Consider the following 25,295-nt stretch of genomic DNA (forward strand, 5'->3'; position numbering starts at 1 on the left):
AAAAATTATATTTTACGACTGTGCTGGTATAAAGATGAATATAATCTTTGACCCCCAAAGTTAACTTTTAAAATTCTGATTGTAAAAGAAATTAAAATATTTTTATGGGCCCCTAAAAATAATGTGAGCTCTAAGCATGGTGCCAGGTGAGGCTAATGGACAGGCAGGCCCTGATGTCTTAGTTTCCCTACAAGAGGGTAAGAACACATGATGTATTATAGGGGATGATAAATACAGAAAGGCACTAGTACTGACTCTGCCTTTTTGGCAGATGTGTGTTTTAACATTGCATCCTTCTAACAACCCTCTGAGACAGGTCTTATGAATGTGATAAAGGAGTAACTAATGAATAATTTAGAACCAAGAAGATTCAGTGTTTGAAGTGAGAAAATTTAACTTTGGCCTCACCTTGTTCCGAATCCAGATGGAGAAGATGAATGCTAATGTTGGCCCTTCAAAACATCCAACTCTGTGTATTGTCTGAAAACGCTGGGGAATTGGAGAAGGAGAAGGTAAGTTTTAACTCTACATTGAGAGCCCTGCACTGCACTAAGAATACGGTGGGGCTTAAGAGTTTGTTGATGCTTATGATACCTTATTCTAACATCAGAAGATGGTGATCTCAGTTCCTTTACCAGGGGCTGATTTGGTCTTTGGGACCACATGGTTTCTGAGGAACAGTTGTGTGTAATTCTCATCTTTCCTCTTCTATAGGTAAGGTTCTCTCCCCCCACCCTCCGCCAGCTTCTTTCAAGACTTTTTCTTTATTTTTGATTTTCTGCAGTGTGAATATGATGTGCCTAGGTGTAGTTTTTGTTTGTTTTGCTTTGTTTTTGGCATTATTCCTGCTTGATATTCTCTGAGTTTCCTGGATCTGTGGTTTGACATTAATGTAGGTTAATTTGCCACCATTGTTGCTTCAGATATTTCTCCTGTTCTTTTCTTTCTTGTCACTTTCTGGGATTCCCGTTACTCGTATGTAACCCCTTTTGTAGTTGTCACAGTCCTTGTATATTCTGCTTTGATTTTTTTTTTTCAGTTTTTTTTCTCTTTGCTTTTCCATTTTGGAAGTGTCTATTAACATTTCCTTAAGCTCAGAGATTCTTTCTTCAGCTGTGTCCAGTCTACTGATAAGCCCATCAAAGGCATTCTTCATTTCTGTTACAGTGTTTTTGGTTTCTAGCATTTCTTTTTGGTTCTTTCTTAGAATTTCCATCTCTCTGCAGGCATCGCCCATCTGTTCTTGCATGTTGTCTATTTTTTTCCATTAGAGCCCTTTGCATATTAATCATATTTATTTTACATTCCTGGTCTGATAATTCCAACAACATTCCTGCTATCTCTGAATCTGTTTCTGATGCTTGCTCTGTCTCTTCAAACTGTGTTTTTTGCTTTTTAGTATGACTTATAATTTTTTCTTGAAAGGTAAACTCAACGTGCTAGGTAAAAGGGACTGCAGTAAATAGGCCTTTAATAATGTGGTGGCTGGTAGTTTGGTGTGGGGCAAGGGAAAACGTTTTATAGTTTTATGATTAGGTCTCAGTTTTGTAGTGAGCCTATGCCGCTGGGCTGTGAACTTCACAAGTGCTTCTCTGTTGCTTTTTCTTTTCCCCCATTAATTGGAACAAGATAACTAGCAGGGCTGGAGTTGGGTATTTCCCTTCCGCAGAGTAAGACTAGAACCAGCTGGGGCTGGGAATTTCCCTCCCCCCAGGGGAGTTAGGCTCTGATAAAACCCCAGCAGGCTAGGGCCTGGTGAAGTAGTTTCTCCTGAGGGCAGACCTCGTTAAGAAGATCGGCATGTTCTGAGGTATTTCAAAATGGTTCCTCTTCTCCTCCTGCTGGAAGCACGAGAAGGTTTTCTTCCCAGAGCTCCACTGTGAGAATCTGGTAGGGCTCCTAGAGGCAAGAGTAACTGAGTTTGGGCCCCTCTGGAGTTTTTAATTCTCAGATTTGTGTACTCTGAGCCTCCAGCAATCCTTCGATTACAGTTCAGCTTTCCCCACCCTGGCGCTGGTCCCTGAGGACGTTTCTGCTTGCGGATTTCTGCTCAGGTAAGTTGTGATTCTTTGTATCTGCCTTCTGCCTAATTTGGGGGACAGCGGTTTGTGACCTCAGTTCTCTGAGGGATTTAAGAAGAGTTGTTGATTTTTCAGTTTGTTCAGCGTTTTCTTGTTGTTAGGATGGAGGAATGACTTTCAAGCTCTTTTCATGCCAGACCAGAAACGGGACTCCTTTTCCTTTGTATAAAATGTTACCTGAGTGATATTTTCTCGTCCCGTGTAGAACTTAGTGAAAATGTCCACATACTGGTCACTGTTCCTATTATACTCCCTCCCATTCTTAATCTTTTCTGGCTACAATTATTGCTTCCCCAAATACTTTTTAGCTGTTAAAGGTCTAGTTCTTTCATCCCTGGATTTTTTTTTTTAATTCCACTCTCTGTCTCGGAGTGCTAACAGCTAGTACTACCCATGGGTGCCAGTTGTGTCAACATTTACACAAGGATGCACTGTTGACACTGTTGTTTCTAATATTCTGCTGGCAAGTCCTGCTTTGTGAATTGAATTGGTGGCAGATGCACATTAGGCTGACGGCTTCAGGAAGGGGTTTACAGAGAACGCTGGGTTATAAATGATGGTTCAAAGCTAGATTTACAGATCTAGTTTTCTCTAAACCTGTTACCGTACATCTGTCCACATGGAAGCTCACCTGTATTTTGTACCCACCCACATTACCTAGAGAAAGGACTTTCAGCCTTGCTTTCGTATTAGAATCACTGGCTTTATTTCTGTTTAATTGGTCCAGATGGGTCTTGGTATCAGTATTTCTAGCAGTTCCTCGAGTAATTCTACCATGGAACTAGGGTTGGAGTCCACTGGTGTGCAGCAGGTTTCAGCAAACTTTTTCGCTAAAGGAACCGATAGTAAGTATTTTAGGCTTTGAAGGTCATATAGTCTCTGTTGTAACTACCCAACTCTTGATGTAGCAGTGGGCGTGACTGTGTTCCAATAACTTTATTTCTAGCTGCCAAAATTCTAATTCATATAGTTTTCATGTGTCATGAAATATTTTTCTTTTGATTTTTTTTAAACTATTAAAAACGGTAAAGTGGGATTTGGCCTAGGGGACTGTAGTTTGGCAATAGTTCAGCTGTAGTTTATTTTCTTCAGTTCTTCAGTTTGGTTCCACAAGAGAAAATGTTTCCTTAGCTACATCATTGACAACATCTTCAATGAGTCCTAACATTGACTACTTATTTCAAATAAGTCTATCAGAACATTTTTAAACATGGCAATGTATTTCCTGATTAGCCTTTGAAATTGTGGCAATTGGGATGCTTTTGTCTACAAGTAACAAGCATGGCTTAAATGGCTTTAAGCAGTAGGGAAGGTATTCTCTCATTAAAATATAGATAGCTGCAGGGTTATTCAGCTGCTTGACAATCATCAACCCAGGTGTTTTCCATCTTTCTACTCTACTATCCTCAATACTAGTCCTGGCTGATGTCTTGCCTCATGGTTGCAAGATGGCTGCTGCAGCTCTAAGCATCATATGCAGATACATAACATCCAGCAAAGAGGAAGAGTATCTCCTTCCACGCGTTTATTTTTAATACGAGGCAATCTTTTTTAGACCAAGCCTCACCTCCTGTGTAGATCTCTCCTTCAGTCCCAAAGACCAAATCAGCCACCAGTGAAGGAATTGAGATCACCATAATTAATTATCATGATGCATCCCCTGTCATCGGGCGGGATCTGGTCTGCCTCTCACCGGTGGTTCCAGGATCCCAGAACCAAACCAGGGTTCTGTTAGCAAGGGAAGAGGAAGAAATGGCAGTTGGGAAAGACTCAACAGAGTCTCCCAAGAGAACTAGATTCTTAGGATTAAAAAAAGAAGGCTGTCTGCTGAGCTTTTCATTTCCATTTGTTTATTTACTTCCCTTAAAGGCCATTAGAGAATTGTTCAGTACAATTTTCCTGAAAGGAATATTATTGATTTTTTTCACTCAAATAGATTATATTTTGCTTCAGCCCTCAAAGAAATTACTTTATTTCTGTCAGATTATGTTTGAAAAGTAACGCATCCTACTTTATTTTTCTAAAACTGTACCACGTTGCATATCTAGCATAAAAATGTTCATGTTAAAAAAGCTTTAAAGGGGCTTCCCTGGTGGCGCAGTGGTTGAGAGTTCGCCTGCCGATGCAGGGGACACGGGTTCGTGCCCCGGTCCGGGAAGATCCCACATGCCGCGGAGCGGCTGGGTCCATGAGCCATGGCCGCTGAGCCTGCGCGTCCGGAGCCTGTGCTCCGCAACGGGAGAGGCCACAACAGTGAGAGGCCCGCGTACCGGAAAAAAAAAAGCTTTAAAGAGTCACTTGTTGTTCATTTTGAACCATCAAAAGGTTGTTTAGTTTCGTAGTTTATACTGTGAAAACACTAAAAATAGTTTTCCCCCCTGAAATTACAGCAATGAGTACGAGTTTAAAAACCATGTGTGGTTCTTATCCTGATACCCACCCCTATGGGCATCCTGATACAGCCCCCAAGTGGTACATGACCCACCTCTACCTCCCCATTTGAAAATCATGGAGGGAGATTTGTATCCCATTCCAAACTCAGAGCTATATCCATCCTGTTATGAGTGCTGACCCCCATTCAGGAGCGGGGACTGAAATTACACATTTGCAATTTCTTGGGAGACCAGCTGGCACCGTGGAAGCTGCTCTGGCCCAGGATGGAGAGGCCAGGCTTCTGGTCCCAGCTCTGCCTCTTAGGTGGTATTTAACACTGGACAAGTTACTTAACCTCTCTGAACTCTAGTTTTTTTTGTTGGTGGTGGTTTTTTTTGCGGTACGCGGGCCTCTCACTGTTGTGGCCTCTCCTGTTGCGGAGCACAGGCTCCGGACACGCAGGCTCAGCGGCCATGGCTCACGGGCCCAGCCGCTCCGCGGCACGTGCGATCTTCTCGGACAGGGGCACGACCCCGCGTCCCCTGCATCGGCAGGCGGACTCTCAACCACTGCACCACCAGGGAAGCTCTGAACTCCAGTTTTGACGTCGGCAAGGCAAGAGTTTGAACTATGCGATGTATAAGATTCCTGTTAGCTTACCTGTGTTTCTCTTTACCATGGGCTCCAAGATTTCGACTTTTCCCTTCCAATGTTAAACTGATTTCTATTCTTGTTCCTGCTGCTTGGTGAGGACACACACTGTCACTGTGTCCCCCAAGATAATGTGTCAGAGCAGCTACCCTTTGTTCAGCACAGACAACCCACAGTATTCTAGTGTGAGACATTCACATGTAACTAAGCCAAATCCTCTCATTCTAGGAAGCAAATCAGAAAGTAAGCAAGAGCAGCACTACAGAGGAGAGAATTTCGGAGAGCTTTTTTTTTTTTAAACTAAAATGTTTGCAACTGTCTGTTCTTTATTATTAATATTGAAACATTTCACCATTATTTACTACTACAGCTCTAGAGGTGTTTCTCTCACCTTCTAGAACTCTCCATGCATCTTCACACAGAAGTGAAATGATGAGGCCCTGAAAAACTTGTGTGGGAAGAAAAGTTTTATTTTGGTGGCAAAAGCAGTTATCTTTGGCTTATCAACATTTTTCTGTTTTTCTTTTCAGGGCTATTTCCTGTGTTCACTAGTAATTCTTTTTCTTCCTCCTTTTCCTTCCTATGTTCACTAGTAATTCTTTTTCTTCCTCCTTTTCCTTCCTATGTTCACTAGTAATTCTTTTTCTTCACATGGAACTTTCTTGTTTTTCTCAGGGCCGTTAATATGTTATAAAAGAGCCCGGTCATCTTTAGAACGACCTGGGGAGACTTTTCCCTAAGGAACTTGAAAATGCATTAACAAGATTGACGTTTGTCAAGCTCCCCCCATCCCCATTCATCCAGGTGTTGGCCAGTGAATTGCAGCGTCTTAGGTCCAGAGGCCCTTGTCCCCCTGCTCAGGCGGGCTCATTGAAGGGTGGAGAGCTGTTTTAATGGTTACAAGAGCGGGTTATAGTGGCACATCCAGTCCAGGTGAACCCGCTTTATACTGAAGGCCCGCATCCAGGGCCTCTCCTCCAGGGGCGTTCCTGGTGGCCTCTTCATAGGAGGGTGGTGAACACGAGAGAAGGGCTGCCTCCCCGGGCAGTGGGGAGTAAGGGAAGGTCTGCTCGCTGCTCCAGAGTAAGCCTGGCAGGAAGTCGGTCACCTCTCCTGCAGGCGGGTGCTCTGGAAGGTCGAGGCTGGAAACCTGCCCCTGGGGCCGAGAGGCCTGGCAGTGGCGATGCAGGAAAAGCAGCAAAAAGGCCAGGAAGAGCAGGACAGTGGCTGGAAGAAGGATGCACAGGAAGGGCTCCACATCTTCCTTGGTGGAACTTATCTTCTGGGTGCCCTGGAGTTAGGGAATGGAATTGAGTTAGAAGATGGGGAAAGAAGAGCACTGCATTTCTAAGGCTGATCTCTGTCTTCGTCTTGTATTCTCCTTATCATTTACTGACTCTAAAAATCACTCTAATCATTTATGCCAATGAGCTTGAGCCTGCATGAAGTAAGGTGTACTTCCGTGATAAAGTATAAATTCAGAATGTCAAAAGTACACAAGGGTACCCTACACTATTTCCACTGAAGTAAAAATATTAGGATAAGTTTCAGTTGGCAGGTCCATCACTCATTCTTTGAATGAGAACGCTTACTATTTATGTACTTATTTTGTTTAGAATTAGACCGATAATGTTTTATTGCCACAGAAGGATTATATGGAACTGACTTCTTTAATTCTGGAGTAAAATCTGACATTGTTATGTGCTCAATACTCATGTAATCAACATTTGAAATCCGATTGGATAGCTGATGCTTATGATGATTGAGATTTTGAAATTTCCTCAATGTGTTTTTGCAATATTTGTAAGATAAATATGGAAATTTGGAATTCTCTCAAGAAAAAGAATTGCAGATAAATTTATTTATTTATTTTTGGCTGTGTTGGGTCTTTGTTGCTGTGCGTGGCTCTTCTCTGGTTGTGGTGAGTGGGGGGCTACTCTTCGTTGCGGTGCATGAGCTTCTCATTGCAGTGGCTTCTCTTGTTGTGGAGCACGGGCTCTAGGTGTGCAGGCTTCAGTAGTTGTGGCACACAGGCTCAGTAGTTGTGGCTCGCGGGCTCTAGAGCACAGCCTCAGTAACTGTGGCACACGGGCTGAGTTGCTCTGCGGCACGTGGGATCTTCCCGGGCCAGGGCTCAAACCCGTGTCCCCTGCATTGGCAGGTGGATTCTTAACCACTGTGCCACCAGGGAAGCCCAAGAATTGCAGATAAATTCATTCTTAAGCAACCTAAAAGGTATTGATTTTATTGTGTCAGATCACAATAATGATGGTTCTTGATGGAGTAAATAATAAGCATGAAATGATACTCCAATGGCAAGGTAGAAAAGCCATATGAAAAACTAAGTCCTGTTCCAAATTGCATAGACATTGCTTTACACAAAGCTACTGAGAAATAATGAAGTATTAACAAGCTTCTCTGTTCATTCACAACACATGTGAATGTTAGTATACACTACTACAGAGGAAAAGAAAACAGTGTAAAGCCTTATAATTGTGTTTAAAAAACAAAATCTTAAGATCTTTGTCTACTGATTTAAAATAAAACTTATAGTAATAAAACTATGAAAGCTGAGGTTTTTGCCTTGATTTTGGTGGAAATAACAGATGTTTTGCTGGTCTTGACCTGTTAAGAGACTGACTTATCTAGCGTTGTTCGTATAATCTTTTTTAATTCCTAAAGAATTTACAACTATGTTGTTAATTCTGACTCAAAATTAGATGGTTTATTTAATAGTTACACTGCTAAATATTTTTTTTTCTCAGATATGAATTAAGATATTTTAACTTAAAGTGCATACAATTAAAGGTTTTCTTGGGAAGCAGAACATCATCTTTGGGCTTTGACAGCTGTGGTCTTGAATTCCAATATGACCTTCTGATACCTGCGTGACCATGAACCATTCACTTGCCCCTTCTGTGTCTACTTTTTCTTCTCTATGAAATGAGAATAAGAACATCTTTTTTGGAGGGTTGGCATGAGAATTTAATGAATCAATGAACTATGAATTCTTTCTGTTTTCTCACACATAATCTAGTTTATCAGAACTGTTAACTAAAAATCTGCTGTGCTGTAACAAGGACTTTGATTATAAAAGCGATAAGAACTCAAATAAATTTACTACAGTTATTAAAAAATCAAGTTGGACTGAAAAAGCAATTTAAATATGTTTATTTTCTTCCACTAGATGAATCATTTAAAATGTTAAAGCTATTATCTCTTAATACTTAATCACTCTTCAACCTTGATAAACGAAGCATTTTGCAAAACTGATTTTTCCTTCATTCTCCTTCAGTAACGTGGATGATAATAGTTTCCAAACAGTTGTGGGCATCATATTTTAAATACTCTATTTAAACCCTCTAACTTCAGTATGCATAGAATATGAAGATACTTAATATTCTATTTAAAAGTTTTTCTGTAATAGACCCTCTTGCTTACCATTATGCTATTAATGCTATTAGTTGCAAAAATTTGTGAAAACAGAGATGCTACAGTCCCCTTCTGTAATTGGTACGTCCATTGGTTATTTTGTCCAAATACTGAGTGGCACTGAAAGGCTTATTTAATACCGCAGATTAGGACAATTTCGTAAGATAAAGAACTCTTCTTTCTTCCTAGTTAAGAGATCACAGAGCTATGAACAAATTTATGATGGTATCCTTAATTCGCTTATTTAATGATTCATGGTATATTGGTTCAAATTGTGGATTTTGTTAATGCAGAGAGGATGTCTTTTTCTTTTTTAACATCTTTATTGGAGTATAATTGCTTTACAATGGTGTGTTCGTTTCTGCTTTATAACAAAGTGAATCAGCTATACACATATCCCCATATCTCTTCCATCTTGCCTCTCCTTCCCTCCCACCCTCCCTATCCCACCGCTGTAGGTGGTCACAAAGCACCGAGCTGATCTCCCTGTGCTATGCGGCTGCTTCCCACTAGCTATCGGTCTTACATTTGGTAGTGTATATATGTATATGCCACTCTCTCACTTTGTCCCAGCTTACCCTTCCAGGATGTCTTTTTTTAGTCAAATATTCTAATTGTTTCACTACCCTCAACGTGGTTTTTTAACTTTTAATATTTCTCAAGGACTTTGCTGTTCAGGGAATACTTTAAAGAAATAACCAATAGAAAGTGCAACTGCTGCAGGATATATCATATATATGTGTATAATTTATTTCTGTTAAAAGTGGTTTTAGAGAATTTAAATACCAATCTCACCACTCGATTTTCCAGAAAACAAGAAAATACGTTTGTTTCCCCCTTTCTGGTGGGACAGTAGTATCACACATTTCCCTGCTGATCGTAAAATTAATTGAGTTTTTAGGTTTCTACCAATATTTTTCCTTAATGACACCTCGGATTGAGACTTCTTTGGGGATTTCCCAGGTAAAGCAAAACAGCTGCTGCATTTCTTAGTGAGAGGCAAAGCGTCCTTAACCCTCTGCTGCCCTTCCTGAAGTAAGATCCTTCGCTTCTGCTAACTCTTAGAAACAGCTGGAGAGCCAAAGGGAGTCTCTCTCTCTCTCTCTCTCTCTTTTTTTTTTAATGTAGACTGAGCAAAGAACAAAGTTGTCATACCAAGGCATAAAAATTTGTTGACTTCTAGCTTCGGTGTTCTTTGATATATTTGCTATATCAAGCGTTCTTAGAATATATTTGTGACACGTTTTACTTGAGTTTATCATTGTCAAAAGATACCAACTTTCAAGGTAGTTCCTTAGACCAAGCCATTCAGTGAATTCATATTTTTGTCACGCCTGTAATACAAAATGTTGCCACTAAGTTTTCCTAAAAATGTAGGCATTGTTGGTTTTAAAGCTAACAAAGATACTTTGGGGAAGAAAAAACATAAGTCATAGGTACAAACCTGCAGGTGGGTTTCCGGAAGAGGTAGGCTCGGTTCACTGGTTAACCACTCGTATGTCCCCCTGCCAGCGTGGCCAAACTTCTTCCAGCTGCTGCCCATCAGTTCCTGCATGTTTTCACCCGACTGATGTGCCAGGCACCCTTCCCCCTCGCTGCCCAGATTTCAACAATACTGCTGCTTCTTGGCCTGCATCCAGCTTGGATGAATTCGGCTGATGGCTGTTGGGAAATTTGTTCTGAGTGTCAACAGGGAAAAGAAACCAACCAGAGAGACCTCTCAGGACTATATTTAAATTCAGTGCCTCTGGGTTTGCTTTTGTGGCCTTTATCACTGTAAGGATTGGCATCAGATGTCGGATATGGAATAGATTTCAGACAGAGGAGTTCTTCGCATTCGTGTTATTATAGTGTCGCGAATGGTCTCAGTGAATAAAGAGCTGTTTGTATTTAGATGTAAATACGACCCTCTTCCTTCCCTTACCATATCCCTCTCCAGACATATAGCTGAGCAAGAACTACCCAAGCTGAACTTCCTGTAATTATTTCTGGATTCTGTGGTACAGAGAGAAGGAGTATTTGGTAGTGAAGCAAGACTCATTAATATCATTTTTGTGAATTATTTAGATGAAAGACACTAAATGATAAAATTGTACACAAGCCAGAGAGACAATAGCTCCGACTGTTTGCATGGAATGTTTGCTGTTTTCATAGTCTTAGTTCTGATTACCTTGTGAACTTTATAAAATTATTTATATCAAGCAATAAGAAACTTTCAGTTTACACATTCACTGAGGTAACTTCGGGATGTTTAATTCTACTGGACATTTAAGACATGAGAGTTGGATCCTTTCTTTTAGTAAACTTTAGCTTCAAATATTTACTCAAAATGTTACAGCTCAGAATTGCAACTACCCATGTTTTTATCCAGGCATCCTTTTCATTCAAGTGATTGTTATGATTGTTAAGTGGGATTCTTTTCTCTTAATTAGGATTCTCAATCTTTGGCCCATGGTGGTCTATGGATAGGTTTTTGGGGAGGGTGGTGAACTCCCTAAACTTTTAGGTACATCTAATTTTCGTGGGAGGATCCATAGTTTTCATTACCTTTTCAAAGAGAGCTGCCCTCCCCAATACACTTTGGCACTTTGTCAAACTTATTTGTGATAAAAAAAATTTTCACTAAGTGTCCCAGTGCCTCAATCAGTATCCTAGTGTGGAACACCTTTGTCATTTCATCCTTTCCGTTCTTCATGTGGAATGAGTTGATTTTGTGCTTTCGGTTAACATGTTGCTTTGTTCCATGGATGTGTTCCTATTTTAAGTCAATCCTCTATCCCCACTTTGAAACATCAGGAGCACCTGGAGACCAGTGCACTATTTTGCTTTTTTGCATGTCAGTGGTTTTGCCAATACTATGCCCTCAACTCCTTCTCCATCTTTTTTTTTTAATAAATTTATTTATTTATCTTTGGCTGCATTGGGTCTTCGTTGCTGCACACAGGCTTTCTCTAGTTGTGGTGAGCGGGGGCTACTCTGTTGCGGTGCACGGGCTTCTCATTGTCGTGGCTTCTCTTGTTGCAGAGCAAAGGCTCTAGGCGCGTGAGCTTCAGTAGCTGTGGCACGTGGGCTCAGTAGTTGTGGCTCGCGGGCTCTAGAGTACAGCCTCAGTAGTTGTGGCACACGGACTTAGCTGCTCTGCAGTATGTGGGATCTTCCTGGACCAGGGCTCGAACCCATGTCTCCTGCATTGGCAGGCGGATTCTTAACCACTGCGCCACCAGGGAAGCCCCTCCTTCTCCATCTTATCTACTTATTTACTTTCTTTTCTTGAGAAGCAAATAAGCAAGTTGGAAATATGGATCAAAAGCATTAAATGTGAATCTGTAACGTTGACCCTCCTCCAGCATTGAATGAATCAGAAAAAAATTACTGCTTTTATGGATACATTTTTGGGGGGGACCAAGAAAAAGAAACATATTACATAAATAACATATGTAATACATCAGAAGGTGATAGATGATGTGGAGAAAAAGCAGAGAAGGAGCAGAGTGAACGCTGAAAGGGGGAGGCATATTTTAAAGTGGGAAGTCAATTAGGATCTCACAGGGAAAGTGATATTTGTGTAAAAAGCTGAAGGATTCAAGGGACTGACCCATGAAGGTATCAGAAGGAAGAGCACTGCAGGCAAAGGGAATAGCCAGTGCAAAGGCCCTGAGGCAGTCATGTGCCTGATAAGTTCTCAGAATGGCTAGTAGGTCAGGGGGGCTGGAGCAGTGAGCCAGGAAAAAAGTAGAAGATAGAAGACAAGGTCGGGGAGGATACATGGGTGGGAGGTGGTCGGGCAGCACAGAGTGCAGGATTTATAGAGCATTGTAGGAATTTGGCTTTTATTCTGAGTCAAACGGTGAAGCAGAGGAGTGACAAGATCTGACTTCCATTTTAAAAGAATCACTCGGTCCTCTGCGTTGGAAATAGTTACAGGGATTAAGGGCAAAAATAGAGAGACCAGCTGGGGCTCTTTAAATCAGGGGAGAAATAATGGACCAGACTAGCAGAAGTGGAGGTGGTGAGGTTCTAGATATATTTTAGACTTAGAGTCAATAAGATTTCATGAACTAAAGGTGGTATAAGATTGAAAAAATATCAAGGAGGAAGGAGGGTTCTGTTTTAGACTTGAGTAATAAGAAGGGTGACCATTGAAGGGGAAAGATTGGATGGGGCAGGTTGTTTTGTTTTTTAGGCAAGATGAGTAAAGATCAGGAGTTGAGTTTTGGGCATGGTAAGTTTGCAATGTGTGTGAGTTTGTGTATTTGACTTTGGAGTTTAGGAGTGAGAACTAGACCACAGATAATAGCTGGAATCCATTGGCAGGGAGATTGTATTTAAAACTATGAGATGTAATGAGATCACCAAGAGAATGAGGGTCAGTAGGATGGGGGGACAGAGTGAGTGGCCAGTGAGGGAGAAGAGAAACAAAGAGCGTGTGATGTCCTGGATCTAAGGGAAGAAAAAGTTTCTATAAGGAGGGAATGATTATCTATCTCAGAAGCCACTGTGTGATCAAGTAAGATGATGAATGAGATTTACTCTGGGATTTAACAAAATGGAGGGAAGGAGTGTCATGGGTTGTTTGGATAAGAGCAGTTTTGGGGGAGTGGTTGGGGAAAAGCCTGATTGGAATGGTTATGAGAGAGAAAAAGAAGAAGAATTGGATGTGGTGAATATCAACAACTCTTGAATTATGTTGCTTGAAAGGGGATCAAAGAAATGATCCAGTAGTTGGACAGAGAAGTAAGATCAAGAGGGTTACACAGTAAAACAGAGCAAGTTAATAGATTATAGAGAAAAGAACATATCAGTATATGTCAGCAATTCCACTTCTAGGAATTTTTCCTAAAGAAAGAATTTGATGACTACTCAAAGATATATATACTGTTGAAAAATGTTTTAACAAATCTTAGATGTCTATAGTAACAAACAACTAGAAATTTTTTAAATTCTACAAAATGATAATTGGTTAATAAATTAAGGTAAACACATCTTATCACCCGAAACTAAATACCAGAAAGATGTAAACATGCTTACCATGCATTAAGAGAAACTTGTCAGAAAACTGCATGTTTATTATAAATTTCCATGTCTCTGCTTATAGAAAAAAGTCAGTGTTAACAATGGTAATTTTTCTTATTAGTGGGATTGAGTTGTTTCTTATGGGACTAGGGTTTTTCTTTTTGCTGATACACACTTCGTAATTATTCATGAATGTGTTATACAAGCAAGACAAAATAGTTTCAAGATCTGTCCATCTTTGGAGGCCCACGTGAAAGCCACCCTGTTGTAATATCGTGCAATTGCCTGCCCTCCACCTGAATTAGGAATGAATTACAATGTTCTCTGAATTCCCACTTATTCCAATATTATAACACTTATTTAAGTCAGCTTTGTATTTCAAAAATAAGTTAGGAAATTGTTAGTTGACTCAGAAAGGGGCTCACTGAAGAGTTGTATAAAATAATGTTCTCTGGTATGACTTCAATTTATGGGGATATGCTTAGCCTAGAGAGCCAATAGCTGAATTTGCTGTAACTGCTTACAGAAATGCTGTAGTATTTAACTCTAGAAAGTTATACCTGTGTGGATTTTAGCAATCAAAGTGTTTTTTTTTACAACTCCATAGTAGATGATCTTTTTCTTTTCTTTTTTTCTCCACCCTAAAAGGCAGAACACTTCCTGTTATTTCAGTAGGCTTTTAGCTAAGATTTTTCTGTTTAGGACTTTTATAGCTTGATTTTAATTATAAACGCTGACACAATTAGTCTGAAAGTTTGATTAGCTATTTCTAAAACTTCTCTAAGTATTTTAGAACTGAGGAGAGAAGAGTATTTCCATGCTCTACTTAATTCTTTTCCTTCTCCCTCTCTCTCTTTTGAAATTGACTTGTCTTCAACCATTTGATCGATTCTTTCTTAATTCCCTTGAACTCAACATTATAAATTTTCCATTTTTATTTTCAGGAACTACCAAGACTTCTTGGTTTTCTCCTGATTTGTGGAACTTAAGGGAGTTTGACTTTGTTGTGTTACACATTTCATCTTCTGGGTCAGTAATGGAGAAAAAGTCCTTGAAAACTCAAGGTCAGGGAAGATGGAATTAAGCGAAAGATGCCTGTAAAATGGTAGGGTTTTTTTTTTTTTTTTACATTTAATTTCTAAGCTAGTAAATACATTTGAATTTTAGCCAACTGGTCACTGCACTTTCTCAAGATGCTATTATAAGAATTAAATAAACATATTGGATTAGGATGACTGAAAAACGAATCAGCAGATGGCAGGCAGTACTGTGACGAATCACTGCCTGCATCAGAGCTGGTGGAGGCCCAGGGGTTCACCTAAGGGTCAGCAGATCTGGCCTTGGTTTTTGTTCAACTTTGGCCCTGATAATCTGGAAGGAAAGACATAAACAGTTTGACTAAATCCACTAACAATATGGACTGAAAAAAGAAGCTACCCCAGAATGATTTTTTTAAACCAACAAGTATGACAATAAAAAAAGAAATTGATATGAAGTTTACTTTGGAAGAATATGAGCACTTACGGAAAGGGAGGTTTGAACAGAAGATTTAAAAAAAAACTTTTTATGAGGGAATAATATAAAACAGAACACAAAGATCTTCTGTGTTCAGTTTGATTAATTTTGACAGTTTTATTCACTCCTATAATCACTACTTAAAACAAGATATAAAACATTTCCATCACCCCAGAAATTTCCCTCCTTCTGCAGTCAACTATTTTAAAATTTCTATCTACAATGGAAGAGTATTTTTAAAAATCTCAATTCTTCAGAAAAATCAGGGAGCAGGATAAGAAATGTATAAGCTTACTGTGTTCTCTGGTTATGAACTTGAGTATTTTCAAACATTTGGCCTTTGGTTTTCTATACTTGGAATCACGGAAAATCTAAGCATATTTAAAATAGAAAATGATCACAAATGTATGGAAATCAAATTGATGAATTTAAAACAGGAACTAGTAGGTAGATACATTTAGATTAAAATTTCTCATGTAATTTATGTATAGTTTTTTTAATTCATATATACGACAGGAAGTGGGTTAGACAGGGTGGAAAAACCTCATTATTTATTTGATACTTAAATTGTCATGTATTATCATATTATATATTTTTCTTATAATAACTCTTGTTATAAGAATTTTTCCTAATTTTGCAGATTAGGAAGTTAATTTGAATTAAGCAAACTTGGGGAAAAAATTTCCAAGGTTTTCCAAGATGATACAATTCCAGGAGCCAGGTCTGGATATATCTAATGCCTCACTGTCTGTGAAGCAAAGGAAGTTTATATGACAAAGAAGGCCATTCCTCTTTTAACAGGTGTAGCGGCCTTATATTTGGTGTACAATCCTAGAGATGGCAAATGTGGTATGACCATAAGTACGAGCCTCATAGAAAAAATTAGAACTCCTATTCTTTCTTTAGCATCAGTTACTTTTTGACGCCTCCCTGTTTTGACACCTCCCTGATTTGCCTCTGTCACCAGGCACAGTCAACTACCACCTCCTCTGGACTGCTTCTGTGCCATGTACATGCTTTCATTAGTTCACATGCTATATTTTGTGTTGAAATTGTGTGACTGTCTTTCTTTACTTCACTGGTAGAAGACAAAGAATTATCTTTTAAGTTATATTCTCCTAAAGCTCATTCGAGGCCTGACATCTCATAGGCACGTGAATGCTTTGGAAAGAATGAAGTGCTGGTGTCTCATTTTATGTGTGATCTATATTACTCTTTGGAATGCTGTCAGGAAGAAGACCTCACCAGAGAGAGGCTCTTAGTGGATTGCATGCACCTGCAGTAGGTGAGGGGACCCTGGGGGTTGTCCTGTCAGCTGCTGAAACTATGTCTAGCCTCTGGGCCAGTGCCTCCCTCTGTGGTCTCTGCTTATTCAAACTCAACTGTTGCTGGAACTTAATCAGTGGGCCTACGCACTGTCCTGCCATTTACTTGAGCTTGTCAGAATCCCCCCAAAGATGTTGCTAATAAGTTTAAGCAGTTGTCACTTAAAATATCCAAAAATGTTCTCAGGAGAATTTTAATCTGAACAGGGAATTTAGCAAGTAGTTTGGAATAGAACAAATACCATAACTGGCGTATGTTAGGTCGAGTACAGTTTATGAATAAGCAGGAGCTAATCTTAGACATAGAAAAGAAGGATTAGAACATTCATAACTCTGATTTAAGTACGTATTTTGAAGTCCTTTTTTACATTAAACTCTTCTCATCAGTTTAGAAATATTATCATATGAAAATGCTTGACGGATTTGACTTCACGATTCAAAATCAAAGAGAAATGAATTCCAAATACATCTTGACTATGTGCAGCCTGATAATTGACACAAAATTTCTTCCTTCAACAAACAGTTCAACATTTTTGAAATAGTTATATTATTCAAGTCACAACGTATAAGTTCCTGATATTCTTTCCCCTATAGACATCAGTCAATAATTATGAGTTTGTCCAAATAAGAATAAAAGCTAAACACCCCGTCCATGCCCCTGCAAACACACACACTTATGCTAACAGAACAAAATCTTTGTTGGATTTGTGATTACAGGCAGAATTATGGAACTTCCGTTCTATAAAAATTAGGTGGAGGGACCTTTTGGATTGTTGTCTAAAATGTTGTCCTGTTTATTCTAAATAATATTATATAGAAAGATTTAGACAATTTGAGGATGTATTTTCTTTTGGCAATAAATTAATCAGGTGTCAAGCTAACCAGAAATGAGAAGCTTCTGTTTACGTAGGCCACAATTGCCTGCTCCAAGGCATTTACCTCTGCTTTTTTTCTTTTACTCTAGTTTATCACAATTAATTTTAATTTATCTGTTCTTTATAATCAAAATAGAAGCACAAATAATGCATTGAGAGACTCATTCTCAATCAAAATATAAACATAGGGAAATAATCAAAGCAGTCATTTTCACTAGAATCTCTTTAATATCAGAAATGGATGTAAATGACACTTAACCTGTTACCTTTGCGTGGCCAGCGTACTATTCCACTTAGAGTTCTAATAAGGCAACAGTTTCCCAGGAGAGCTTATACATGGCCCAATTACATTTCATTTCCTGATCATGCTCTCTCTTTTGAGATTTTAACCAAGAGGAAAAATAAAAGTTTAAAGGATAACAAAGGATATAAAGGATTCAAAATCTGGGTAATCAGCTTTTGAATAACAATTGAAAACTCATTCTCTTTTTGGAATTTTATGAGAAATTATAGGATCTGAAACAACATAAATGCCCATATACAGGAGAATGTTTGAATAAACTGTGATGTGTCCCTACAAAAGCACACTCTGCAGCTGTAGAAAAGAATAAGGAGCATCTCTATGGATGGAGGAATGAGAACGTGGCAATAGGGATAGGAGGGAGCAATACTTCTCTGATTATACCTCTTTGTATCTCTCTGACTCTTAGAATCTTGGTAATGTCTCACATATTCAGAAATTTTTATTTTTCTCTAAATTGACCGATTTTATGTTTTCAAGTTTATTGTCATCATTGATATTATTTAAAAATCACACCTGTGTCTATGGTTAAGTTCATTTTTTTCATCCCCAGTTTTATTTGTGCCTTGTAATATTTTTCATCTTTAACAAGATTATACAGATTTGTCAATTTTATTAATCTTTTCTAAAGACAATATTGGGCTTCTTGATTCTATCCTTGTTTTCTATTTTATTAATTTCCACTCTAAAATGTTTTTTCTACCTTCTTTTAATTTATTTTGCTGCTCTGATGATTCTAAATTTCTTGATGAATGCTTAACTCTGGAAATTTTTAGCCTTTTTTCCTAATATGAGCATTTTAGGGCTATAAATAACCCTCTATTGCTTTAGCTGCACCCACCAAGTTTTTATGTGTATAACTTTCATTATTTAGTTCTGAGTATTTATAGATTTCAAATATTTTTGTTTGACCTAAGACTTATTTAGATATGCATTTAATTCCTACCTGTCAGGATTGTTCATTTACACTTGTTTTTGATTTATAAATAAGCTTGATTGTTTTCAGAGAATATATTTGTATGAAACCAGTTCTTTAAAATTTTATAGCACAATAAAAATATGTGGTTGGTTTTTCTTAAGTGTTCCATGTATGGTTGAAAACATGACTGTTCTCTAAGTGTTGACTTTAAGGTTCTGAATATTTTATTCAGATCTTAATCATTTTTTTCAAATAATACAAAGAACTTGGATCACCTTAGCCCTAGCCCCACCCCCAACTTGAATGATCTGATATTATAGTTCTGGTTTTTTTAAATTTAATTTATTAATTTTGGGGGGGTGGATAGTTTTAGGCTTACAGAAAATACTGAGCAAAATGTATAGTGTTCCCATATTCCTTTTTACCCCACCCCCAATTAACCATATTTTTAACACCTAACGTTAGTGAGGTAGATTTGGTATAATCAATGAACCAATATTAATGCATTATTATTAGTTCATCGTTTAATATTAGGGTTCATTCTGTTGTACTACGGGTCTTGACAAATGTATAATAACATGTATTCATCATTATAGTACCATACGAAATAATAGTTTCACTGCCTTAAAAATCCCCTGCCATTCACCTATTTATTCCTTCCCTCCTCCCCACAAATCCTTGATCTTTTTACTGTTCATAGTTTTGCCTCTTCCAGAATGTCATACAGTTGGAATCATACAGTGTGTGGCCTTTTCAGATTGCCTTCTTTCACTGAGCAACATGCAGTTAAGTTTCCTCCGTGTCTTTTCATGGCTCCATAGCTCATTTCAATTCTGGGTGTTTTTTTGTTTGGTTGGTTTTTTTGAGTCCGAAAATAAGACACTCTCGTTTTAGGTAATTCTTGTTTAGACTTACCTACATATTTACAAATTTATTGGCTTACTATCCTTCTTGCATCAAATTTTCCTTTAGCAATCATTATTCATCTTACTTTCACGAAGGAATAAAAGCACTCTTAAAAACACAAAATACGTTTATTTTACTCTCATTGTTGAGATAGCTTTTCTGAGCAAATATTTCCAGATTGACAGATATTTTTATCAGCATTTTGAAGATGATATGCTGCTGTCTTCAATATCTGTTGTTGAAGAGTTAGTTATAACTGTAATGTCTATACCCTTGTAACTAACTGATCTAGCTCTTCTACCTGGCTGCATTTAAAGAGTTTCTTTTTGTTTTTGGTCTTTAATATCATTGTGAAATTAAAGGTGAAGATAACATTTTATTTAAATCTTATAAGTTGTGTTTTATACATCTGTGGGTCCTTGTCTTTCATTAGCTGTTGGAAAATTTCGAATTACTATCCTATTGCCTTTCTTTCATTCCCTTTGCGTTTGTTACTAAATGTATTTGACCTTTTTATGCTGTCCTCAGTGTCTCTTCTCTTTTCATGTTGCATGTCTTCAAATCTGTGCTGTGTTTTGCATTTATCAACTGATTAGTAATTCCTCCACCAAGTCTAATCAGCTGCGAAACACATTCATTCTTGAGTTTTACATTTTAACAATAATTTTCATTTCTAGGTGCTTTAGGGTTTTTTCCCCTCAAAATTGGTTGGCAAATTTTCATAGTCTATTCCTAGAATCCTTTATTTTTTTGTAACCTATTATTTATTTCTTTAACTATTTCTTAAAACTTCATTTCTTTATCTCATCATTTAAATGTCTATGTCCTTTAAGGTTAAAGTCTGTTTATTTTTGCTTAATCTCTCCCAGGAGACTGAGAATGGATTTTTCCCTGTGTGTTTGGTAACTTTTAAAATTGTGAGGTCATATTTTGTTGAACCTGATCTATGGGAATCCTGAGATACTAAATTGAAGATGCTTTCCCTAGAGACGATTTGCATTTAGTACTGATGGGGCCAACACCACCCTGGGATAACACTTTAGCCACACTTAAGGATTCAGGATTAAAAATGGGAGTTGCAGATTCAGCTTTTGTCCACCTTGTTGGAAGCCCCAGGTTCAGTCTTTTAATTCCATGGTGATAGAGGCAAGTCTACCTTGCTGCTCTTTTCTCTGGTTTCAGCTTCACCTCACCCTGCCTGTCAGATTCTTGAGTATCCTTCTGTGCATTGCTATAGGATAGAGAATTTCTTTTTTTTTTTATTATTATAATTTAATTTTTATTTTATATTAGAGTACAATTGATTTACAATATTGTGTTAGTTTCGGATGTACAGCAAAGTAGTTCACTTATACATATACATATATGCATTCTTTTTCAGATTCTTTTCCCATATAGATTATTACAGAATACTGAGTAGAGTTCCCTGTGCTATACAGTAGATCCTTGTTGATTATCTATTTCATATATAGTACTGTGTATATGTGAATCCCAAATCATATAGTTATTATAGCACTTCATAATTATTAAGGAATTTCTACCCTCTAAGAGCTATACTGATTCTTTTATATGTGTTAACTTATTTTCTCATACCTCCATCTCCCTACTCAATATTTCCACGTAAATGTCCCACTGATACTCAAAATGTATACACTTGAAGTGTTTCAATTCTGTTACCAAACTTTTCTCCCTCATTCCCCAATTCCTATATCCTAAATAATACTAAAATTGACCAATTATTTATGGTATCGCTCTAAAAGGTCAACAGCCCTCTCCCAGCTTTTATTAGAATGAGTAGAGATAAAAACTTTCAATAAAATTCTTAAAAAAAATTTTATTGAAGTATAGTTGATTTAAAATGTTAATTTCTGCTGTACATCAGAGTGACTCAGTTTTACACATATATACATTCGTTTTTAAATATTTTTTCCATTATGGTTTATCACAGGAAATTGAATATAGTTTCCTGTGCTATACATTAGGGCCTTGTTGTTTATTCATTTTATATGTAACTGTCTGCATCTACTAACCCCAAATTCCCAGTCCATTCCTCTCCCACCCACCCTTCCCCTTGGCAACCACAAGTCTTTTCTCTATATCTGTGAGTCTGAGTCTGTTTCTGTTTTGTAGGTAGGTTCATTTGTGCCATATTTTATATTCCACATATAAGTGATATCATATGGTATTTCTCTTTCTCTTTCTGACTTACTTAGTATGAAAATATCCAGGTCCATCCATATTGCCGCAAATGGCATTTTTTCTTTTTTTATGGCTGAGTAGTATTCCATTGTATATTTTATCCATTCATCTGTTGATGGACATTTAGGTTGTTTCCATGTCTTGGCTATTTTGAATAGTGCTGCTATGAACATAGGGGTGCATGTATCTTTTTGAAATATAGTTTTGTCTGGATATATGCCTGGAGTGGGATTGCTGGATCGTATGGTAATTCTATTTTTAGTTTTCTGAGGACCCTCCGTACTGTTCTCCATAGTGGCCGCACCAACTTACATTCCCACCAACAGTGTAGGAGGGTTCTGTTTTCTCCACACCCTCTCCATCATTTGTTATTTGTAGACTTTTTAATGATGGCTATTCTGACTGGCATGAGGTGGTACCTCATTGTAGTTTTGATTTGCATTTCTCTAATCATTAGCAATGTTGAACATCTTTTCATGTGCCTGTTGGCCATCTGTATGTCTTCTTTGGAGAAATGACTATTTAGGTCTTCTGCCCAGTTTTTGATTGGGTTGTTTGTTTTTTTGTTGTTGAGGATAGAGCATTTTTTAATATTATTTGATCATGGAGGGTTTTTTTTGGGGGGGGACGTATTTTCAGATCTAGTTTTCCAATGAACATTCCTTGAGCAATGCAGTTCTAGTTCAACACCGTCATTTTATAGGTGAGGAAACTGAAGCTATGTGACTTATCCAGTGTTTCACAAAGAATCGGCATTAGAACCAGGGGAAAATCCTTTACGTCATAAAACTAGTGTGCTTTCTAACCCTGAAAAATTCCATAAGTAGAATGTATGTGACATGTCTCACCATTAGACATGTTTCTAAGAATGACTATCTTGGGACAGATATTTGTTAAAATATATAAGTAAAATCTTAGATTCTTTTTGGAGAGAGGAGTTTTTGGGGGGAGGGGGGTGATGTTATGATAGGTATTGTGCTTGGTTGGAGAATACGCTGTGTAGTTTCCCAATAATTAGGCTAGGTGATTTAGAAAGATATTTATATACTCTATGGTATTGCTGTTGAAATACAGAGGGGCAAGGCATTAACAAGCAAGTTCATGGCCCAATTTATCCAGATGAAAGCCTTTGAATTGAAATGTGCATTATTTAACAGTCCTGTTCTTTGATATACAATTGGGATACCGGTGATTTAATTTTGGGACATCAGATTTGAAATGCCAACTTTAATCTGTATTCCCATTTTAAGTCTCATGCCTTAAAAATAGTATTTGTAACTAAAAAGTTTGCTGAATCTTATATTTCAATTTCTTACCATTATATATTTTGCTTACACTTTACACATATTTTTAATACCCCTACTGGTAGTTCTCCCTGCAAATAGATATTTGTTACCATTGTTATAATAAGCAGTTAGTACTGAATTGAAATTTGAAACTCTTTGTCCATCACTGACTGAATTATAGAATACTGGAGTTTGAAGGATTCTTAGGTGGTGGAGTCTAAGTTAAGGGCCTCAGATTCGGAATTAACCACTAAGCAAATGGTATAGATCTTTTACTACTTGGTAATATTTTTGTCATTTATTGAGCAAGCATTTCTATTGGGTATCTGTTAAATTCTAGGCATTATGATGTGTACATATAAAGCAGTCCCTGCCCAAAGAAACTTGTAACTGTGTGTAAGACAGACAAGCAAATGAACATTTAGAGGTCAATGTGAAGCATTTGGGCATCTGTATACCCAAAGAGCAATTGGAAACCTTGAAGAGGACAACTAAACCTAATAGGGACGTGAGGACCGGTCTTCTGGGATAAATACGCAATTAACTCTTTTCTTACTCCTTCCAAACATTCACCACTCTCTTTAAACCCTATGCCAACCTCCCCTCTTTTCTCCTGGGCTCATTTTTTTTCTCTCTGAAATAACTATTAAGCAAGACTCTGTCCATTCTCACTTTCGTTAACCTTCCTCATCTTTTCTCATCCACCATGGTGGGGGGGTTGCAGTGGAAGAGCTGTCCTTTTCATCCAAAGCAGCTTCTGTCTGCCCAGGTCCATCTCCAACCCATCATCCAACCCAGCCTCCTCCCTCCTGGGATCCTGTTTGCTTTCTCCAACTCGCTCACTCTCGTGCTCACTTTGTTGCTCTCTCTTCCTCTGTCTCTCTCTTCCTCTCCCTCTCTATCCTGTCCCCTTCTCTCATACCACAAGATACCACATCCACCCCACCCCCATCCCTAGCAGATAGTGACTGTCTAGCCTCTCTCTTTCAAATGATTTCTGCTCAGTCCATAAGCATTAAATTATCTCCCATCTTGAAATAAACAAAACAAAAACTGTTTTCCTTGGCCCTTGTTCCTTCTTGCCTTCCTTACCTCCACAATTTAAAATGGTCATTGTTCATGTCTTACTTTCTCCAATTGCTCTTCTCTCTACAGTGTGGCTTCTGCCCTCACCTTTGCCCTGTGATTGGTCTAATGAAAGTTATCGCAGTCGTCAAATAGACTGTAGACTATTTCCAGTTTTTTTTTTTTTCCCCCTTGCGGCACGCGGGCCTCTCACCGCCGTGGCCCCTCCCGGTGCGGAGCACAGGCTCCGGACGCGCGGGCCCAGTGGCCATAGCTCACGGGCCTAGCTGCTCCACGGCATGTGGAATCTTCCCGGACTGGGGCACGAACCCGTGTCCCCTGCACCGGCAGGCGGACTCCCAACCACTGCGCCACCAGGGAAGCCCTATTTCCAGTCTTCATTCCACTTGATATTCTTGCTGAAAGCTCTCTTTCTGAAGTGCTCGTTTAGTCGACTTGGTTAACACTGTTCTCCACTAGTCTGGTTGTTGTTTCTCAGGCTCCTTTGTAAGCAACTCTGCCACAGGCTTGTTTTTGCCCATTGATTGGTCCCATGGTAAGCTCTCTCCAAAAAATCAACTTTATTTATTTACTTATTTATTTATTTATCTATTTATTTATTTTTACATCTTTATTGGAGTATAATTGCTTTACAATGGCATGTTAGTTTCTGCTTCATAACAAAGTGAATCAGTTATACATATACATATATTCCCATATCTCTTCCCTCTTGCATCTCCCTCCCTCCCACCCTCCCTATCCCACCCCTCCAGGTGGTCACAAAGCACAGAGCTGATCTCCCTGTGCTATGCGGCTGCTTCCCAGTAGCTATCTACCTTACGTTTGATAGTATATATGTCCATGCCTCTCTCTTGCTTTGTCACAGCTTACCCTTCCCACTCCCCATATCCTCAAGTCCGTTCTCCAGTAGGTCTGTGTCTTTATTCCTGTCTTACCCCTAGGTTCTTCATGACATTTTTTCTTAAATTCCATATATATGTGTTAGCATACGGTATTTGTCTTTCTCTTTCTGACTTACTTCACTCTGTATGACAGACTCTAGGTCTATCCACCTCATTACAAATAGCTCAATTTTGTTTCTTTTTATTCCATTGTATATATGTGCCACATCTTCTTTATCCATTCATCCGATGATGGACACTTAGGTTGTTTCCATGTCTTGGCTATTGTAAATAGAGCTGCAATGAACATTTTGGTACATGACTCTTTTTGAATTTTGGTTTTCTCAGGGTATATGCCCAGTACTGGCATTGCTGGGTCATATGGTAGTTCTATTTGTAGTTTTTTAAGGAACCTCCATACTGTTCTCCATAGTGGCTGTACCAATTCACAT

At 38.4% G+C, this 25,295-nt stretch overlaps 1 protein-coding gene and 1 long non-coding RNA gene across 2 annotated transcripts in view; one reads left to right on the forward strand and one right to left on the reverse strand.

Moving 5' to 3' along the window:
- Nucleotides 1–426: 426 nt before the first annotated feature.
- Nucleotides 427–25,295, forward strand: part of LOC137204498 (uncharacterized) — a 71,040-nt gene continuing 46,171 nt past the window's right edge. Inside the window, exon 1 of the long non-coding RNA XR_010933662.1 lies at nucleotides 427–512. This is a non-coding gene — a long non-coding RNA (uncharacterized lncRNA). The remainder of the gene's footprint in view (nucleotides 513–25,295) is intronic.
- On the reverse strand, nucleotides 5,934–10,092 carry SMIM28 (small integral membrane protein 28). The gene is given in 3 exon segments (XM_067702928.1): nucleotides 5,934–6,072; nucleotides 6,075–6,396; nucleotides 9,982–10,092. Coding segments are annotated over 3 exon segments (456 nt in total). The 3' UTR covers nucleotides 5,934–6,049.

Source organism: Pseudorca crassidens, chromosome 13, assembly GCF_039906515.1.
Source record: "Pseudorca crassidens isolate mPseCra1 chromosome 13, mPseCra1.hap1, whole genome shotgun sequence".
NCBI classification, from domain to species: domain Eukaryota; kingdom Metazoa; phylum Chordata; class Mammalia; order Artiodactyla; family Delphinidae; genus Pseudorca; species Pseudorca crassidens.